The 17,909-nt window shown below is 36.2% G+C and overlaps 1 protein-coding gene across 1 annotated transcript; it reads left to right on the top strand.

The window, feature by feature from the left end:
• The first annotated feature begins 1,603 nt into the window (after positions 1-1,603).
• On the top strand, positions 1,604-14,845 carry LOC115929938 (synapsin-3-like). Its single transcript, XM_031000096.1, has 5 exons — positions 1,604-1,730; positions 4,484-4,541; positions 12,622-12,713; positions 13,781-13,937; positions 14,681-14,845. The coding sequence occupies exons 1-5, from the start codon at positions 1,624-1,626 to the stop codon at positions 14,843-14,845; spliced, it is 579 nt and encodes a 192-aa protein (XP_030855956.1). The 5' UTR covers positions 1,604-1,623.
• Positions 14,846-17,909: the final 3,064 nt, after the last annotated feature.

The raw sequence follows: 17,909 nt of genomic DNA, 5'->3' as shown, positions 1-17,909 counted from the left end.
GAGAGTACGGAGGGAGAGATAGGGAGAAAGAGAGAGGAAGAGAGGAAGAGAGATAGAGAGAGAGAGAGAGAGATGGGAGGGAGAGTAGATGACAGAGGAAATAAAAGATATAACAGAAAATTATAGAAAGAAGAGGTGGAATCAAAAGTGAGGAATAGATACAGCTTTAAGAAGAAATAAGAAAATTGATTGTAGAAACTCGAGAAAAATGAAAAAAAGGGAAGAGAGATTATTGGAGACCTAAGATTATGGTGAAAAGAGGGAGAAAGGGAGGTATGTAGAAATATACTAGAAAAATAATGTAGAGAATGATAATAGCATGTGCTTAAAGGGTACTGGAGAACATTGACACTTTTTCACATTCTAAAAGGTGGGAGTGAGCCAGAAATGCATCATGAGATATGTGTTTATTGATCAAGCACTAGATTTTGGACAAAAATAGAACCCCTCCCTTGAGGCATTTATCCAGTAAGTTCACATCTTCCCCTGAAGTACAGTGTACTATATGTGTTTTTCAGATCACCGTCCATTAAACATGTCATTGCTTAGTTGATACCTTTACATGTTCATATTTTATTGAACGGTTTAGCTCTGACTTTTTATAGAAATTTGAAATTGTTTGAAGGTGTTGGAATTATAAGCTCAGTGACATCAGTGTGTTTGGCTTCTATTGAATGACTACAATTTTATTTCTGAATTGAATCAAAATGCTTCACGATAAATGTGATGATATTCTTTCATCATAAAATTTGGATTAATGATTTTAGCGGGGTTCTTTTAAAGAAAAGAAATATGTATGAATATTCCTATATTGCCGGTTATGATTACATTTTGGATTGACACATAGCATGCATGAACAACAAATTCTGATTGTTTAAACATATTTGTTGTTGGAGATAAGAAAGGTGCTTGCTTTGGTACATGGCCTGTGATAAGCTTTGATATTGGCTGTAAGCTAGATTATCACCAGTGTCCTATGTTACTAAATACTTCTGTCTGTACAGATAAGAGACTGTGAACTGTGCAAGAAGCTTTACCATTAGTAGGTAGAATATAGGGAGTTTGTTAAATGCCGAGGACCTAATAGCATGATGTGCTGTATTGTTTTGAGCATGCACAGTTTAGTTGGATTGTCTGTTCATTTTACTCAAGTGACTGCAGTTTATTTTTCTTCGCACTTCTTTTTGGACTGTGTAGTTCTAATAAATACCTCTCTTAATTTTCAATGTAACATAAAGGAAAACTTCAATAAATCTTTGTATATTTTTTTTTTTTACTTCTTCCATGCTTGCCATAGATATAAAGCTTGAGGTATTTTAGAGCACTTGTTAAAAGAATCCTTTATGTGCTATTTTATGATAGGATGTGAACATTTCTAATCATGCTCAAGACAAAAAGTAAGGCTCTTCATAACTTGATTGATTTCAACTCTGACCTTGCACTTTACAGACCCCATTTTGAGACAAACCTAGTAACAGCCAGACAACAATGATGAATTACCTTCGCCGAAGATTCTCTGATCCCAACGCGATGACCGGCCTGCCCGACGGCTACTTCCAGAACATTGGCCAGGAGGAGGTTGTTGAGAAGCGGACGGCCATCAGCACCTCCAACAGCCCCACCATGCCAAGGAGAGACAACAGCATGGGGTTCCTGAGCTCCTTGGCTCCACGTCAAGAGAAGGGCAACCAGAAGACATTGTTGGTTATCGATGACCTCCACACAGACTGGTGAGTAACCTGATCTTAGGTGCAGTGCAGCCTTGAGAATGTGCAGTTGTAGCAGGGAAGAAGTCACTTCATTCTTTGTATATTAAAAAAGAAGAAATTGAGCAATAAGATCAGATAAACCACCCAGCCCCCAGAAAACAAGAATGTCTTTTATAAACAGTATGATTAGAAGTAGCTGAGACTGTTACCTTTCAAAATATCATTCCAATCCTCTCTTCCAAAAACAGAGACTGATAAAAAAAAGTATTATATACTTGCATTGCTCAAAATCAAATGTTAGATTCCAATAAATTCGGCAAATTGACCCACCCCAACCCCCCCCCCCCAAAAAAAAAAAGAAAAGCAAAACAAAACAACAACAACAACAACAACAACAGAGGGATATGTTGAGAAAATGCAAGGAATAAGAGTGTAATTTTAATTCTAGAAAAGACTTGCTAATTAGTGTTGTATTATTGGGTACTTTAATTGCAATCTGTCTATGTGTATTGTCACTCAAAAATGCCTGAGCTAGGTTGCATGTTTCTAACCTAAGATTTTCACCCAGAATGTCATAGTGATAATGCTTGTTCATGTGTAGGCAGACTAGTGTTTTGAAAAAAGGTGTTTCCAAAAGCATTCAATATTTTCTTTTGTGATATACATTTTAAGGTTTTGTAAAAGTGTTAAGTGATTTCTTATAAAGACATTAACTTTTAGGTAAAAGTGACATGAATTAAGAACACATATTGTTGTACAACACATTATATATTAGATGACTTCCATTTGTCAGTGTAGCTTGCAACAGGGAACAAAATCCAACAACAAAAAAAGAAGAAGAAAGAACAATGCTTAAAATCTTTGTAATCGTCTTTAGGGAGATTACACAGAAACTCTGCAGAATCATCAAATTGATCAAATTGCTCTAAACCACCGTAAGCACTTTAGTTTCTCCTGAATGTATTAAAGATCATCTCCCAAAATACACATCATGAGCTATTCTTGTGATGAAAAGCTGAAGATTAAATCCTTGGGCAGTGTTTTTGAAAATTCTGTTCACATATGCCGTAGAAACAATGTTGTTTTTGTAGGATTTCTGTGTACTAAATGGATGGCAAGTGAGGATGAAAAAGGAGCTGCGTCGCTACATACTGTAGGTTCTATGCGTACTCACTCATCCGTAGGTTAGACAATATAAAAATGTGAAGCGATGTACAAGGTGTAGGCTTTAAAAATTCATGGTAAACCACTGGAAATGTGAACAAGCCTTAAGGTGGTCTCAATTTCTTGTTTTCCAAAGCCTACAGCATGTTCTATTTTAAAAACGTATTATGAGAATATTGATGATAGAAGGATCGTATGTCTGTTTTCGTAATATAAATAGCCATGAGCTGGTTAATTCCATTGCATGTCAACTATCTTTTACGCACTCATTATGACAAACTGATTGCTTTGTACAGCTAAAAGGGAATGACAATCATTTTTGAGTGGAGTAATATGTTGGTGTTTTTTGTTTTGTTAAACAATTGTATTAGTCCTTCTCCACATGTATGGTGACCTGTCACATATATATAACAAGAATGAAAACTTGTATAAAATTGTGACATATTACTCATTTCATAATCGTACTGAATAATAGTTGCCAAAGAAAGTATATATGACTTGAGGGCTATTCCATATATCCTTGAAAACGAAATAAAAATGCTGCAAGCTTTGCTTTATTTGATGTTTGACTATTTTAATGGGGACATCGCTTTTTATATCAGTGCTGCACAATTATTTTAAAACTAGATATTGAAGTAATAATAAATACAAAGTTTTGTGATAAATAAAGTAAAAAGTGGACCATTTTCTCATTTTGAAAATGATGTTCCCTAAGGTAGGTAAGCATTTCACTGAATAAACCTAAAGAATGAAATGTGCCGACCAAATCAGATCTAAACAATGTTTTAGGTCTAGTTTGTGCAGATTAGGGTCACATGATCCGCAAATCCCTTTACATAAGACATTTGGGGTTCCATCACAAGTTGTGTTTTATGCATTGGATCGTATAACACGATCGACTACGCTTGTTTTCCTTCCCAAAAGCCCACTCCGTAATGTGATTTAGGCCAGAAAGTAGGGTAAAGGGTAAACAAGAATGGAAAGGAGAGAAGCAGCAAAAAGAAGAGAATCTACAGGAACAGAAAGTGATTTAGTTTGGAAAATTTCAAAAAGAGCGCACCAAAACTAGAAGCTTTAAGCGTATGTGTCAAAAATTGCAGACAAGTGCCATTTTAATTGAAATAAAGACACCTTATCTAATTTTGTTTCAGGGGCACACAAACATATTTTAAATCTACTGTGTATTTTACAGGTAAAGCAACCCCCCCCCCCTCCTATTCTGCCAATACAGCTCCCAACTATAAGAAGGTAAACATTACTTTCTGAAGGGAAAGAAAAACTACTTGATGCCAAAATAAAGTTCTACCTCAAGAAGCAGAAACAAAATCTTCTTAGTGTAATAAGTAATTCTTCTAGATATTTGAGCCAAGATTCCATGATATCACAATGCAGACATTCCACATAAGATAAGCTAAGAAATGTTCAATACTTTGAACAAACAAAATATAGATATTTCTGTCCAAATATCTTCAGGTTACACTTTTTTCTTCCTATTTTGTGATGGTATAGGCTGGAGGGAAGATATCTGAGAATGATATTGAATTTCCTAACATTGCTTGAACCTGATTTCCAATGTAACTTCTTCATATTGACTTTTCTCTTTGCTACAGGGCCAAATATTTCAGGGGGAAACTAATCCATGGAGAATATGAGATAAGAGTTGAACAGGTAAGAAGATTTTGATTTCATCTGCAGGTCAAAGGTCAGAGGGATGGTAACCCTTTGCCTATGGGTACTGGGTGGATTCTGTATTGAATATATGGGAAGGAGAGAATTCAGTATTCAGTGGCTTAAATATCAAAAAAAAAAATTGTACTAGTCCTGTGATTGCATTGTGAAAGGAGTTGTTTATAAGTTTCTTGGGAAAGGGTGATTATGTAGTGCATGAACATGATTGTATATTTGGTTTTAGTATGATTAAAATTACAAATTGAGCTGATCTTGCTGAAAATTGCATGCAGTGGAAAGCACTGCACACGTAATGTGGGATCTTATAGGACATCAAGCACATTCAGCATCAAAATCAGGTCCAAATTATAAAAAATCAATCATTATTAGTTTTATGTGAAATATATTTGGGATATTAAAACCTTTTAAGAGCATTATCTGCTACTATGATGTTCATCTATTCAGGAATCACAAGAATTAGTAAACCCACAACTCATTTCCCAGCTCCACCAGAACTCAACTTATGTAATTTATCAGAGTGAACCACCCTTCTGCCTGCTATTAGGCAATTTCTTGGTATTTTAAATATATTCTAATCATTATTTCATTTAGCCATAGATAGTTTCCGTTTTATTTGATGCACTCTTTCAGTTTTTTCCCTAGACCCAAGTCTTGCCGTCCATTGGGGCTCAATCCTTAACTAGGTGAATCGGCTCTTTGTGAAGCAAAAGCCATGTCTTTAAAGAGTTGCGATTGATGTGGATTGATCGCAAGTTCTCTAATCAATCTCAAACATTCAAACTCCTGTCTCTTTACAGACATGCCAACCGTTCCGATTTTAACGGAACTGTTCCGTTTTTGAAGTTTTTATAGCCCTAAAAAACGGAACGTTCCGATTTTGGGGAATTTGGCTTTCCATACATAGTATTGATCCGATCGAGTGCTGAACGGATTGCATTGCGCAAGGTGCGTGCAGCGTGCACTGATATGTACGTACAGTGGCAGCGTGTTGCTGCGCGCCACGTGCACTCTGATATATGTTTCCGTACGTAACATTTCCGTACGTAAATACTTGCGCTGGCAAATCTCGTAAGCATAATTTCTATACGTTTGCACGCGTATCAGCGCAGCAGCATGCATTGGCTATCGCGGCTAGGGTCCCCATGCAAAGTACGTGTTTCGAGGTACCGTATACTTTGTGATTTGTGATTTGTCTCGGAAGAAAATCTGTCAAAGTGAGCGGAACAGCAGCAAGACGAATTCAGAAGTACAAACAGGAATACAAGGAACGATGGCAAAAAGCTAGCCCGCCACCTTCCCACCTCGAACCTTTCGAGTTCCGCTAAAATTGTGCGCTGCGGAGCTCCGAGGGTGCGTTGGTATCGCTGGCAAACTCTCGGGCGGCTAGCTCCCCACGACGGACCATTCGCGGTATGGCGAGAGTGTGTGTGTGAGATACGATTTTGGATTCGAGAACGCACGTACCACAACCGTGCGCATCATTTTCAGCTGTCAAATGTACGATTTTTAGTACAGATACTTTGTCAGTTTTCTTCTAATATCTTTGGTTTTACAACATTTAAAAATATAATTTCTTCAAATTTGCTCCTGACTCGGTTCAGACTAATTGTCTGATGTGTTTTCAAGTCAATTTCTTGAATATATTTTTTTGCATGAATTTGCCTAGACCTAGTCTAGACCTATGACACAAAAATTACCCATAAACTTGGGTTGAATTTTAGGGGAAATGGTCCCTAAAATAGGCTCAGATTGCACCAGAGAGCATCTGGAAACCCAGAGCTTCCAGGGCCCTAAAGCGGGCCCTGGACCCCGGCTAAAAAGACTTCGCGCTCGTGATGTGCGCTTTGCGCACATAGTGTACAGATTTCTGATTTTCAAATGTTGGCATGTATGTCTTTAGTACAGAATTGTGATTGATATTCAGTTGTGATCAATTTCAGATGGGCCCTCAATATGTCACACTCGATGAATATGGCATCTAATCTAAAGAGCTTTTACATAAACAGGTTGTCAGCATTGGAAAGCTTTTGATCGGTTTCTTTTTGAAGTACGGTGCTAAAAAATGTTTCTTATTTGGTGCTCACACCTGCAATAAGCCAGCATTGTCTGCTTATGCAAGTGCAATACATTTTCCAGTTCATCTTTCCCCTTACTGGAGCCTCTGTATCGATGAGTATTGATCAATAGTCTTGATGCAATGGATGAATTGCCTTGGTGGATCTGTGGAAAAAACTTATGAGTCATAGATTACTTCGGACTAAATATAGAAGATCATATTACTCTGTATGTTAGCAAACTTAATTCACTAGTTCTTGTTCCATATATCTATAAACACATTTTGTTTTATTGTACATTTCATAAGAAACCAAATTTAGAAAATCCTCTATTAATAATGATGACAATGATTTTGGTGATGATGATTGTAATTTTGATGAAGGTGATGATGCTGATGATATTGATGATGATGATACCGATGATGACAGCGCGGATGATGATGATGATGATGATGATGATGATGGTAATTGTGATGATGGCGTTATGGTGATGATGATGATGATGATGATGATGATGATGATAATGATGATAATGATGATGATGATGGTAATGATGATGATGATAAAGATGATTATGATAATCCATTCCGGTATACCACATGGAACATTAACAATCCCTAATCATTTCCTAAGAGCTTTTACCCTAGTTTTAGCTCCTGTAACCATTATCAGTGCACAGTGCATTTAAAGGAATAATCCTACCAGGTACCCACTTATATTACCTCACCTGCACGGCTCAACTATAGCAAATGTAGATTAATGTCTTGTCAAAGACAGAAATCTTTTTTTTTTTATATCTATAGGGTTGGACAGAAGACAGATACTCTGTTAGTATTACTGTTCTTACTTAGATTTATGTTGTTGACGGTTACCACACAGTCTTTGTACACCTTGGATCTTGGAATTAGAAGTGACTGGTTGACATTTATTTTAGATGACAATAATATTTCTGTGCTGGGATGTTGTGACAAAATTGTCAGAACAACATGCTAATAAAAATTATACATGAGGTAAACAGATTTTATTCAATGTTCTGAACACTCAGAAAGATATTTATTATTCATCATGAATCTATCATTTTGATTAAATTCCAATACTTCTGTGATTGGAAGAATATTTTAGTCACCCATTCCGTATTCTTCTATTTGAAAAAAGAAGGGGAGAAAAGCAGACATGGTATTGAAAAAATAAAAAATTTGTAATAGTTTACAGGCTTGAATGAAGCCTCTAAGTACATGTAAAATAGAGAAAAGTTCTGAGCTTTTTAAATCATAAGATTAATTGATTCTAGACAAAATTAGGTGTCACTCTCTAAAAGCAGATGATATATCTTTTCAGCAGATATGTAATTTTTCTCTTTTTCAAATAGCTATTTTGAGCGATTATTTCCTCCAAAAAAATGAAGAAAAAAAATATAATAAAATCAATGAAATTCCATGCCATTTTAAGATGGATTTCTGATCTATCATTTTCTGATAAAAACAGGTGATGAAAAGATTCAGTCAGTTGAATGATTCTACACCTTTGAAAGTCCCTGTCTATCTTTCAGTGAAAGTGATTTGTAAAGGCCCCAAGGATCATTGCACTAAATGCATCTGTGCCCCCATCTGGGTTATAGAAGCGTTCTCATTGGAAGAGCCTGTATGAGAAATGGTACATTGACCATTCCAAGAAAATATCTATGTTCACATATTTCTGACTTCTATTTTCAAATGGAGCACTCTGACTTGTCAGTGGGTTTAGATATACAAGTACAGTACCTGTGAATGTGAACATTTGTTCTTATGGCATATCTGGTGGAATTGGTGTGTGACTGATTTAACCTAGCTCTTACCTATTGATTTCTTTTTGATAATATTAAATAATTCAGAATGAAACCATACCTGGTTCGTTAATCCTCATTAGCATAATTGAAAATCAGTGCTAAGTGTTGGGAATCAGCAGAACGGGCCTTAGCAGATCAGGTGCTGTTTTGATGACATTCTGGAGATTGGTGCAGGGACACGTAAATCACCTCCTCATTTGTTTATTCAGGGACATTCAAGATGAGGAACCGTTGGATGGGACAGCCTAATGAAAATTCAACGCGAGCTTAACCGGATCATGTTTAGGATAATTTACCAACTTATCAGCAAGCATGTTATTCTCTGTTTACTGTCTTGATGGGGTGGTAGTAGAGGTGTCAGAAGATAGGAGTCAGCAAGGGGGGGGGGGGAGGGACTTGGGGAACGACAGGTAGATTGGTAGAATAGACACTGATTGCATCTGTATGACAAAGTAATGTACTCTTTCCAGATCTGGATTTAGGTAAGAGCATCATGGTATATAGTGGTTTGTTCACTTGATTCTTAGTCAGGAGATTGAGGGTTGAAATCTCAGCTTGCTGCATATGTCATTGGTCAATGAATTTTAACTCCAATTGGCTGTTTCCATCCAGATATGAAATGAGAACCTGGCAGTTTTATTCCTTGAAAGCAACATCTTAATTGGCGCTAACTCTAGGGTATTTGTGTTAAAATCCCCCTTAGAATTGCCTCGGAAACCATGTCATTATGAATATGTGATATTCAATGTACAAAATATTTTTGATCATCACCATGTTATCTTAGGGAGTAGTAGAGATGGTAGATAAGAGCAAATCAAAGTTTGAGTTAATAGCGCCCCTTTTGACTCTCAACGGATGATCTTGTATAAGATATATGAGACAGATAGAAGACAAGATGATTGGAATAGGAGAACTTTTAGGATTATGCTTCAGATGATTTAATGGCTTATTGGAGAGGATCATGTACTTACTATCCAGGGTCCTAAGCTAGCAGAGAGGTCCATGGTAGGATATAGGAGAGAGGAGGATAGAGACTGGAAGAAGTAGGCAAGGTTGAAGAGTATTAGTGACTACTTGTCTGCATTTCCTTCAGATAATCTACCTATTTCATGGAACAAGTTGGTGAACTTCATTTGGAGACCTGATTGGGTTTTAATAGAGACAGAAGAAAAGGAGAGTATTATGTTTAATAAGAACAACAGAAGAAGTCAAGGTAGAACAGATACAAGAGTGAAAGTGATAGTCTTTTGGATTTTATTTGGATATCATCTTTTTCAAGATTTATTAGGGTCTAGGTAAGTGTGGAATAAGAAAAAGTAGAGCAGATATTCAACTTTGTCTTGTCCATGCCCCCCCCCCCCCTCTCCTCAAATAATGGCTTGTTCAATTATGACTAGAACCAGAAGTGTCAAGCAAATGGGACATGAAGGTACAAACAATTAGCTAATACATGTGCAATATTGGTCCTACACATGCTCACTGTCTGTGTATGTGTTTAAGATACTGAAATAAAATAAAAAGCGTGTTGTATTATCATATCGTTAAAATATGATGCTGTTTACCACGTTGTATATAAACAAGTCTTGATAGTTAGAAGGAAGAGCGAGAGAGGGGGAGGAGAAGAGAGGGAGAGAGAAAATACACATAGACAGAGACAAATACAGGAAGAAACTAAGGCAAACATGCAGACAAAAAGCAAGAAAGAGGAAATTATGAGTGATAAGTGGTCAACCAATAAATTGATCATGATTAATAACCTGAAAGCTTTTTTTGATGAAAGCTTTCCCATGATGGCAATTCCTTGATACTTCCTGCCATTCCATTTTCTCTTTTCCCAACGAAAGGTGGGTGCCTCTCTCCTTCATAAGTTTTGCCATATACTATCACGATGACTTGTGGCATGTCGCACAGTTTTATCTGGCAAAGTGATTCATATGATATTGATTGAAGAGTAATTAAGTCTTCTTATTGAGAACTTTCAGAATTTAAGGCTGGTAATCATATTTTTGTATATTAAAGCATCAGCCGATTAATGTCGTCATATTTTTTTTTATTAAATATAAAAAATTGTTTCAATTGCTACGGATTGAACTATTCTTTTTTGTGGATAGGATGAACTAAATTAATTTCTCCATGTATAGAAGGAACAGAATTGACCAAAATGTTGATGGGAGTCAATTTGACCATTTTTTCTAGTGTCAAGAAACATTTTGAAAGAGAATAGGCCCATCAAAACTCCTTTCCTGATAACAATGATTGGAAAAATTATCCCTGACCAAAATGGTCAGTTTGGGCAAAAAAGTGGCCAAAATGACCATAGCATCATGTGTAGGGTCAATAAGACTACAAGTAAGCCATTCAAACCTCCCCAATCAAAATTTGAGGGTTAAATCTCATCTCTGAGGATATATATATGGCTCGACTGATATTTTGTAGATATTTTTTCCCATAATGCATGACATGAAATTTACTAAACATTGGTGTTGCTTTATGTCACTGTGGACTGTGAATCGGCCGTTATTGTTTCCCCTGCTACTCTGGACAGTTAATTTCGTCAGTTAAAAATCTGTTTGAACAACATGCTAGTGAGCTAACACAGTGATGAGGTAGGACTCCTTTCTTCCCAGGAGCTTGTGCTTAATCATATTAATATCTCATATTTCATGTTTTCTGAATCTGCCAGCACTCCCTATATCTTACCTACTGTCATATTAAGACTCTCCTCTTGGTTGGTATAAAAAGGTCTAGAGTTAAAAAACCAAGACCCCAAGCTGTCGCGAGTAGATATCACTTTGTGAAAAGTAATCCCCAGATCGTGCTATATAGCTGTGCTTGAGAATACTCTCTGTTCATAATGGATGTTAATTCAATGTGATTTAATCCTTTGGAAATGGCTGAGCTGACATCAAGCCCATTCTCTTGATGCATGATGGAAAGATATCTGGTTGTCCATCGATCATGTTAAGGATATTTTAAGAATGATTGCGATGAGTCTTTGTCTGGTTTCGTAAAATGAGAATCATTCTGAACAGGATTATAAAGACTTTCTAAAGGGACATTAAAATATAATTACATTAGCCTCGTGTATCATATTTTGATATGTTAGAACATTACGATGACATTTGATGACAAACCCAAGCAGGATCTCTATTGGCATTACAAAAGCATATTGAGATTGCCCTTCTGCTAATTTCTTGAAAGCATTGTTGTTCATGTTTCCAGTTTAGTAATCTTTAAAATATTTAGTTTGCACAAGATTTTGTTTTTTTCTGATTTTACACTCTTATAAAACATTAAAAAAAAGATTTAGCTAAAAATTGCTGTATGTGTCATATTAAAAAAACAGTTATCATGTGTTATGTTGTAGTCTGATAAAAATGATTGAGCTTCTTTTTATATCTTTATGAAATTGAAAATGTAGATGTGAATTGTAGTGAATTATCTCTTGGAGTATACTTACTTTACTATAGGTGATTGGAAATTTGGGGGTAACTGATTGAAAATTCTGGATAAGTGATTGAGAGTTTGGAACAGTACTAAAAACAATGATCTCATCAAATCTTTTTCAATTTATGTTTGATTACCAATTGGTGTTCAATATGTTTGCCATCAATGAGTAGTTATATAATATTGGATGGCTTTGAGTGTGATACAAGAATATATTGCTAGAGCTATAATATTGAATGAGTCAGAGACGAGTACAATATTGTCATAGCGATCGAGAGCAATATATTCTTGTATCATACGAAAAACAAAGCCATACAATATTATTATTATTATTATCTATATCAAGTTGACTATCAAAATTACAAAATTTGAATTACCTTGGCAAATATGGCTTTGTTTTCGTGTGATATCGATATGATATCGATATCGATAGTTGAAGTTCCGGATATGACTGAGCGCTAAAGATACACTGATTTATTGTACTACTTGGAAGCCTTGTATAGATAATAATTGACTATATTCTGCTGAGGTCCATACTAGTGCTAATACATATCCTTTAACATAGTATTATTGTCCTTATGGCTCTGAACATCTGAACATAATTTGTTGTGATCCTTTTATCGGCTGTCAGATTTAACCCTATTGAATGAAATTTAAAATATGGGAATGGAAAATGTATACCTTCGCTTAATTGTCACTCATTTCTTCCCCTCTCCTTTACATTTCTATACAGTGTGAGTTTTCTGAGTTGAACCTTGCCTCCTACAGCGATGCTGGGGTGACCGTAGACATGCGTGGCATCAGACAAGGACAAAGAGTTGTCAGGTAACCATAGCAACCAATTCAATTATAATCACAACTTCTGAGTTTAACAACCTCATAAAAATGAAAGAATCTTGCAATCACTGCCTTTAACATGTCAGCAGTAAATTAAGGTGAAAAGGAGATTTGAGTAAGAGGAAAACACTTCTTTCGCTTGATTAATTGACAATCAAAAATCTGCCGTCTAGGTTCATAATCAAGTCCTAGATTACGTCCATCTTGTATTTGCATGCCAGGTAAATGTGCCAACGTTTTGAAATGGCACGTACTCTCTCTCTGCCCAAGGCCAGAGGTATTTCTGAAGAAAGCGATTAATCTTCAAATGCCATTATGCATTCACCACTCTGCAGGGGAGAAAACAATTATGGGAGAATTCCCACTTGTTTATTTCTATAAATACAGGAGGACTTCAGAAAGTATGCTGAAGCATTAAGGAGAAATGGATTGTGGTTGGCAAGAGAGGGCAGTATATTACCATTGAGGGTGTCAATCATTGAATGTACTCTAATACTATATAGCTTCTGTTTTTGTACATTTATGGAGGTTGCAGCCAAAATGTGCATGTCTTCATTAGAAATTCAGTAATTCATATTCTATATTTTAAAATATTTAGATGACATATTTGGGATTATGTTACTCAATATTTGTTAAGTTTTCTCTCTCTGTTTCTCTATCTCGTGCTCTTTTTCTATCTATTTTTCCCTGTCTGTGTATATATCGAACTGTCAATCAATCTATCATTCTTTCAGTCTATCTCTCTCTCCCTCTTTCTCTGTTGTTAACATTCTTATTTTGTTCTATTCTTTTTACTGAAAAGTGTGGCAGTATCAATAATTCTTAAATAACTTCACTTTTTGATAATTAAAAGGATTTTGCTTTTCCCACATTCATTTCATTTCATTTCTTATATTGGAATTCAGGAATTTCACAGTATATCAACTCATTTCCAGTATTTTGAATGATTACATACCATCATAAGGTGGTTCATTAAAAGGTTAAACATTTGTATGTAAGAGCAAAACAAAATCAAAGCGCAGGCAAAAACCATATTTATTTTTTTGCTCTTTCAGAACATTCAAGCCTGATTACGTGTTGGTACGCCAGCATGCACGCAGTATGGAGGTACAGGAGGATTGGCGTAACCTTGTCATAGGGTTCCAGTACGGTAATGTACCGAGCTTGAACTCCTGGCAAGTAGTCTACAACTTCATGGACAAACCATGGGTGGTAAGTTTTATGGATACAGAGAGAAGATTGTAGCCAACTTATGATTTTTTTTAATTTTGTAATTGAATAAAAAGGGATTACATTCTGCCTTCTAAAGTCTTGGATAATTGTGTAAAAATTATGGCAAGTAATTGTTTTCTTTTCCTTCATTTTTTAGTAAAACTTAAAATTGTTTTAGCTACCATCTGGATAAAAAAAACATATCAATTTCACCCTTGATAAGTTTTCATTGCAATGTATCATGAAGGAATGGGTATATAAGGGAAACCTGCTTATCAAGACCACTTTTCTTGTCTCCATTGACTAGCCGTTATAGACAGGTCTCACTTTATTCTCTAAAGGCCTTTTTTTTTGGTTCTTACTATTTCAGCAGAGGATTGCGTAAACTGATAGTGGTCTATAATTTCCTTTTTTTTTCTGATACTTTATATAAAATAATTTGGATATAAAGACTACCTGCCTGAAAAAGGTTGCTTTTCTTGTCTCCCTTGAATGGTCTTTATAGACAGGCTTCACTCTCTTATCAAAACTCTTTCCTTTTGTTGTACAGTGTTCTTATGCATTTGCATTTGTCAAATCGAAGTACTCGTCCGAAAGGAGAATGGCAAGGAGAAATTTCCTCTCATTTACCAAATCTGTATATTAAGATAACCTGACTGTAGAGACAGAATTTCTTGTCCCTCTTGAGTGGTCTTCGTTAAAAAAAAATACACTTAAAACTCTTCCTTTTCTTTCTTGCACAGTTTTCACAGCTGACTACTCGCCAGGAGAAGTTGGGCAAGGAGAAGTTCCCCCTCGTTGACCAAGCTTTCTTTCCTAATCATCGGGAAATGGTAAGTGATGACACTGTCATGGAGGAGAGATATATATATAATGAGAAGATGGAAATGATGAAGAAAGAGGAATAGATAGTAGTTAGGAATGGGGTCAAGAGTCTGGTTCACAGAGAGAGAGAGAGAGAGAGAGAGAGAGAGAGAGAGAGAGAGAGAGATTGTGAAAAATGAGAGATGTAACAAATAGATGTATTAAGAAGGGAGAAATATATGTAGAGAGGTCCGACTTCAACTTTTTTTTAGATATGATCATTTACAGTATTAAGATGGTCATTACTTATTATCATAGTTAGCAACATGATGCAAACAGATAACACAGGTTTTCAACTTATCTTGGAGATGTTTTGTTGCTATGAAAAATGTGACCATCAACAGAGGGCGATCTGTAGCAAGAAAGAATGGTAGCGTGAGGTGCGTGCATCCCAACAACACACTCTCCTTGAAACGCCGGCAAAGCAGGAGCTGGCCATCCATTATCTTGCTTTACTCTTTGACATTACTCGCCAATTATGAGGGGTTGATGACAAGGCCTGGTGCAGAGAGCCGTGGCATCACGTCACTGTCATGCCCTGCCCTGCTACGCCAGCCAATCAATGAACGGACGGACATTGCTTCCCGGCCCTCTGCTTGATGGAATGAGGTCAGGAGATTGCTCTTTGCTGATTGGTTGGATTTCCTAACTAGGACTCTGATTGGTCTGTGAGGCTGTAAGGGAAGTTCATAATGATAGAACCTTCATTCATGCCAATTTCCTCCATTTCTTTCCTTCAGTCTACCTTCTTTACGTTTGTGCATGTGCTCCTTAGTTTTGTCTGTCTCTCTATTTTTCTAACATCCAGGCTTATGCCAACCTCTGTTTAGTTAAAATAAGCTTACTTTCTTTATATTGTCAATTTCATTTATCACATTTTTCTTTGTTTTTTCCTTTCCTGGATCTTATACCTCTTACACCTTACATCTTTTTTATTTTCATACATTTGTTAGTTCTCCCTTGTCTCCCTTTCTTGCTCTCTGTTTCTCTGTCTGTATGTTTGTCTGTGTATGTTTGTCTTTTTTTTTCTCTCTCTCTATCTTTCTCTTTCTCTTTCTCTATCTCTCATTATACAATCTTGCTGTTGCTGTGTATTCTTCATGATCAGAACCATCTCAGTTTTTCTCTTGTGCTTTTATCTTTCTCTTTCCCTCTCTCTCTCTCTCTCTTTCTCTCTCTCTCTCTCTCCCTCTGTCTCTCTGTCTCACTCTATGTTTCTCTCTGCCTTGCTCTCCCCCTCGTATTCAACCTGCATCCTTAGAGCCTTTGTTTCTCTGTTAGGTTAGCTGCATTCATTGCCTTGTGCCAGACCATATGCAGTCAGCCAACCAATTCCTTATTACCACACTCCATTGCACCCACTTCCTCAAACACCACAGCCATGCTTTCATCATATCCAATCGCTATTTCTGTTTCATTTATCCCTCATTAAATCTACGTGCCCACATATGAATTTTTCTATAAATATATCCTTATTCATCTCTTGTAATATTTTGTTAATACCATGCGAGAAATGGTAGGCTTATATGTTTCTGGTACTGCCCTTTCCAAATGTCCGTATCCCCCTTGACAAAGGTCTTTGATTAATTGCCACCAAATGTTTCACAATATATTATTTTGTTTCAGTCCCATTCTTATCAAGGAAAAATCCAGCTTTAGTTATTAGTTAATCATTAATCATCGTAATCTATTTACAGTGTTCATTTAAAGCTCATATGATTTAAAAAGTCAAAACAAACTAGTTACCATTTTGTTGTGGTGCAAATACCTCTAATGATGTTTCATGATTTTCACCATAATTAAGCTTTTATGCTCAGTACTTTTTGAGCTTTTAAATTGATGCTTCCAGTTTCTATTAATGAAATTAGAACAATTGATATTTGTACTGGTATAAATTTTTCTGTTTATAATTTGTTTCCATCTCATTGACTTCTAATGAAAGCTTTATACCCAAGCTAATATAATAATGATACTCATATTAATCTAAAAATATTCAAATCGCTTTGCTAGTATACCCCTATCTTTTGCAATCTTAAAACCAATTGTGCTCTCCCCATATTACCAATTATTGCGACACAATAACAGATTTGCAATATTTACCTTTTTCTCTGCCTCATTTAAGCTTCATGCCCAACTTATTTCTGAGTTAATATAATATTTCTATTTATATTAATCTACTAATGATGAATAAGCCCCAATTTTTGCTATATTTTGCTGGTTTACCCCTTCTGTTATCTTTTTCTGATATCCCCTTTGCTTTACCCTCCAACATCTTTTGTTGGACCCATTGAATAAAGAAGCCCAAAGTAACTGGCGAAGAGTCTGCAAAAACCATGTTACACTAAAATCAGATCCAATGGATTAATATCACGTTGGCAATGATTTTGGTATAATATTATACTGCTGATCTACCCTTGAATATGCAAGTGGTGGGTTTGCATGGAGATTAATTAGTTATTGTGGGAGGGAAGGAAAGTGCTTTAGAGCTGTTGAGGTAGCGTTAGTAGCCCATCAATCAACGGAAGAAGCACTTGGTCGTCTTTAAGCACTAACCAACACATGCTCAGATCACCAGAGTTGATAATTAATCTAGTGTCGTTAATCATTGAAGAGACGGCAAGTGTCACTGACATTCAATATGAGAATGAGAGATGCGGAGATGGAGATTGAGAGGGGAAGGGGAGGGGAGGTAAAGAAAGAGGTGGAGAAAATCGGGTGGAGGGAAAGAGAGATGGGGATGTGGGTGAGTGGGAGAGAGAGAGAGAGAGAGAGAGAGAGAGAGAGAGATATGACTGATGGTGACGAGGAGGAGATGGACGAGGAGAAAGAGAAGAGAGGAATGGGTAAGAGAGAGATAATGTAAGGGAGGGAATGAAATAAATATAAAAATTCAAGATGGAGGGGAGGGAGAGAGAGAGAGAGAGAGAGAGACATAAGGAGAGCTGCATGCAGATGCAGACAAAGAGGTAGAGATGGAAGAGCATGAGAAAATGCTAGACACATAATGTGATTTTCTAGTTATGTGAACAAATGGTTATTGTATGTATGTGCAAAAAGGTTGATAGTTAGAAGGAACTATATGTATTTTGTGTTCTTTTCTTTTACAGA

Source organism: Strongylocentrotus purpuratus, unplaced genomic scaffold (genome assembly GCF_000002235.5).
Source record: "Strongylocentrotus purpuratus isolate Spur 01 unplaced genomic scaffold, Spur_5.0 spur5_scaffold_6, whole genome shotgun sequence".
Taxonomy (NCBI): domain Eukaryota; kingdom Metazoa; phylum Echinodermata; class Echinoidea; order Camarodonta; family Strongylocentrotidae; genus Strongylocentrotus; species Strongylocentrotus purpuratus.
This window is presented reverse-complemented; position numbering and strand designations above follow the sequence as displayed.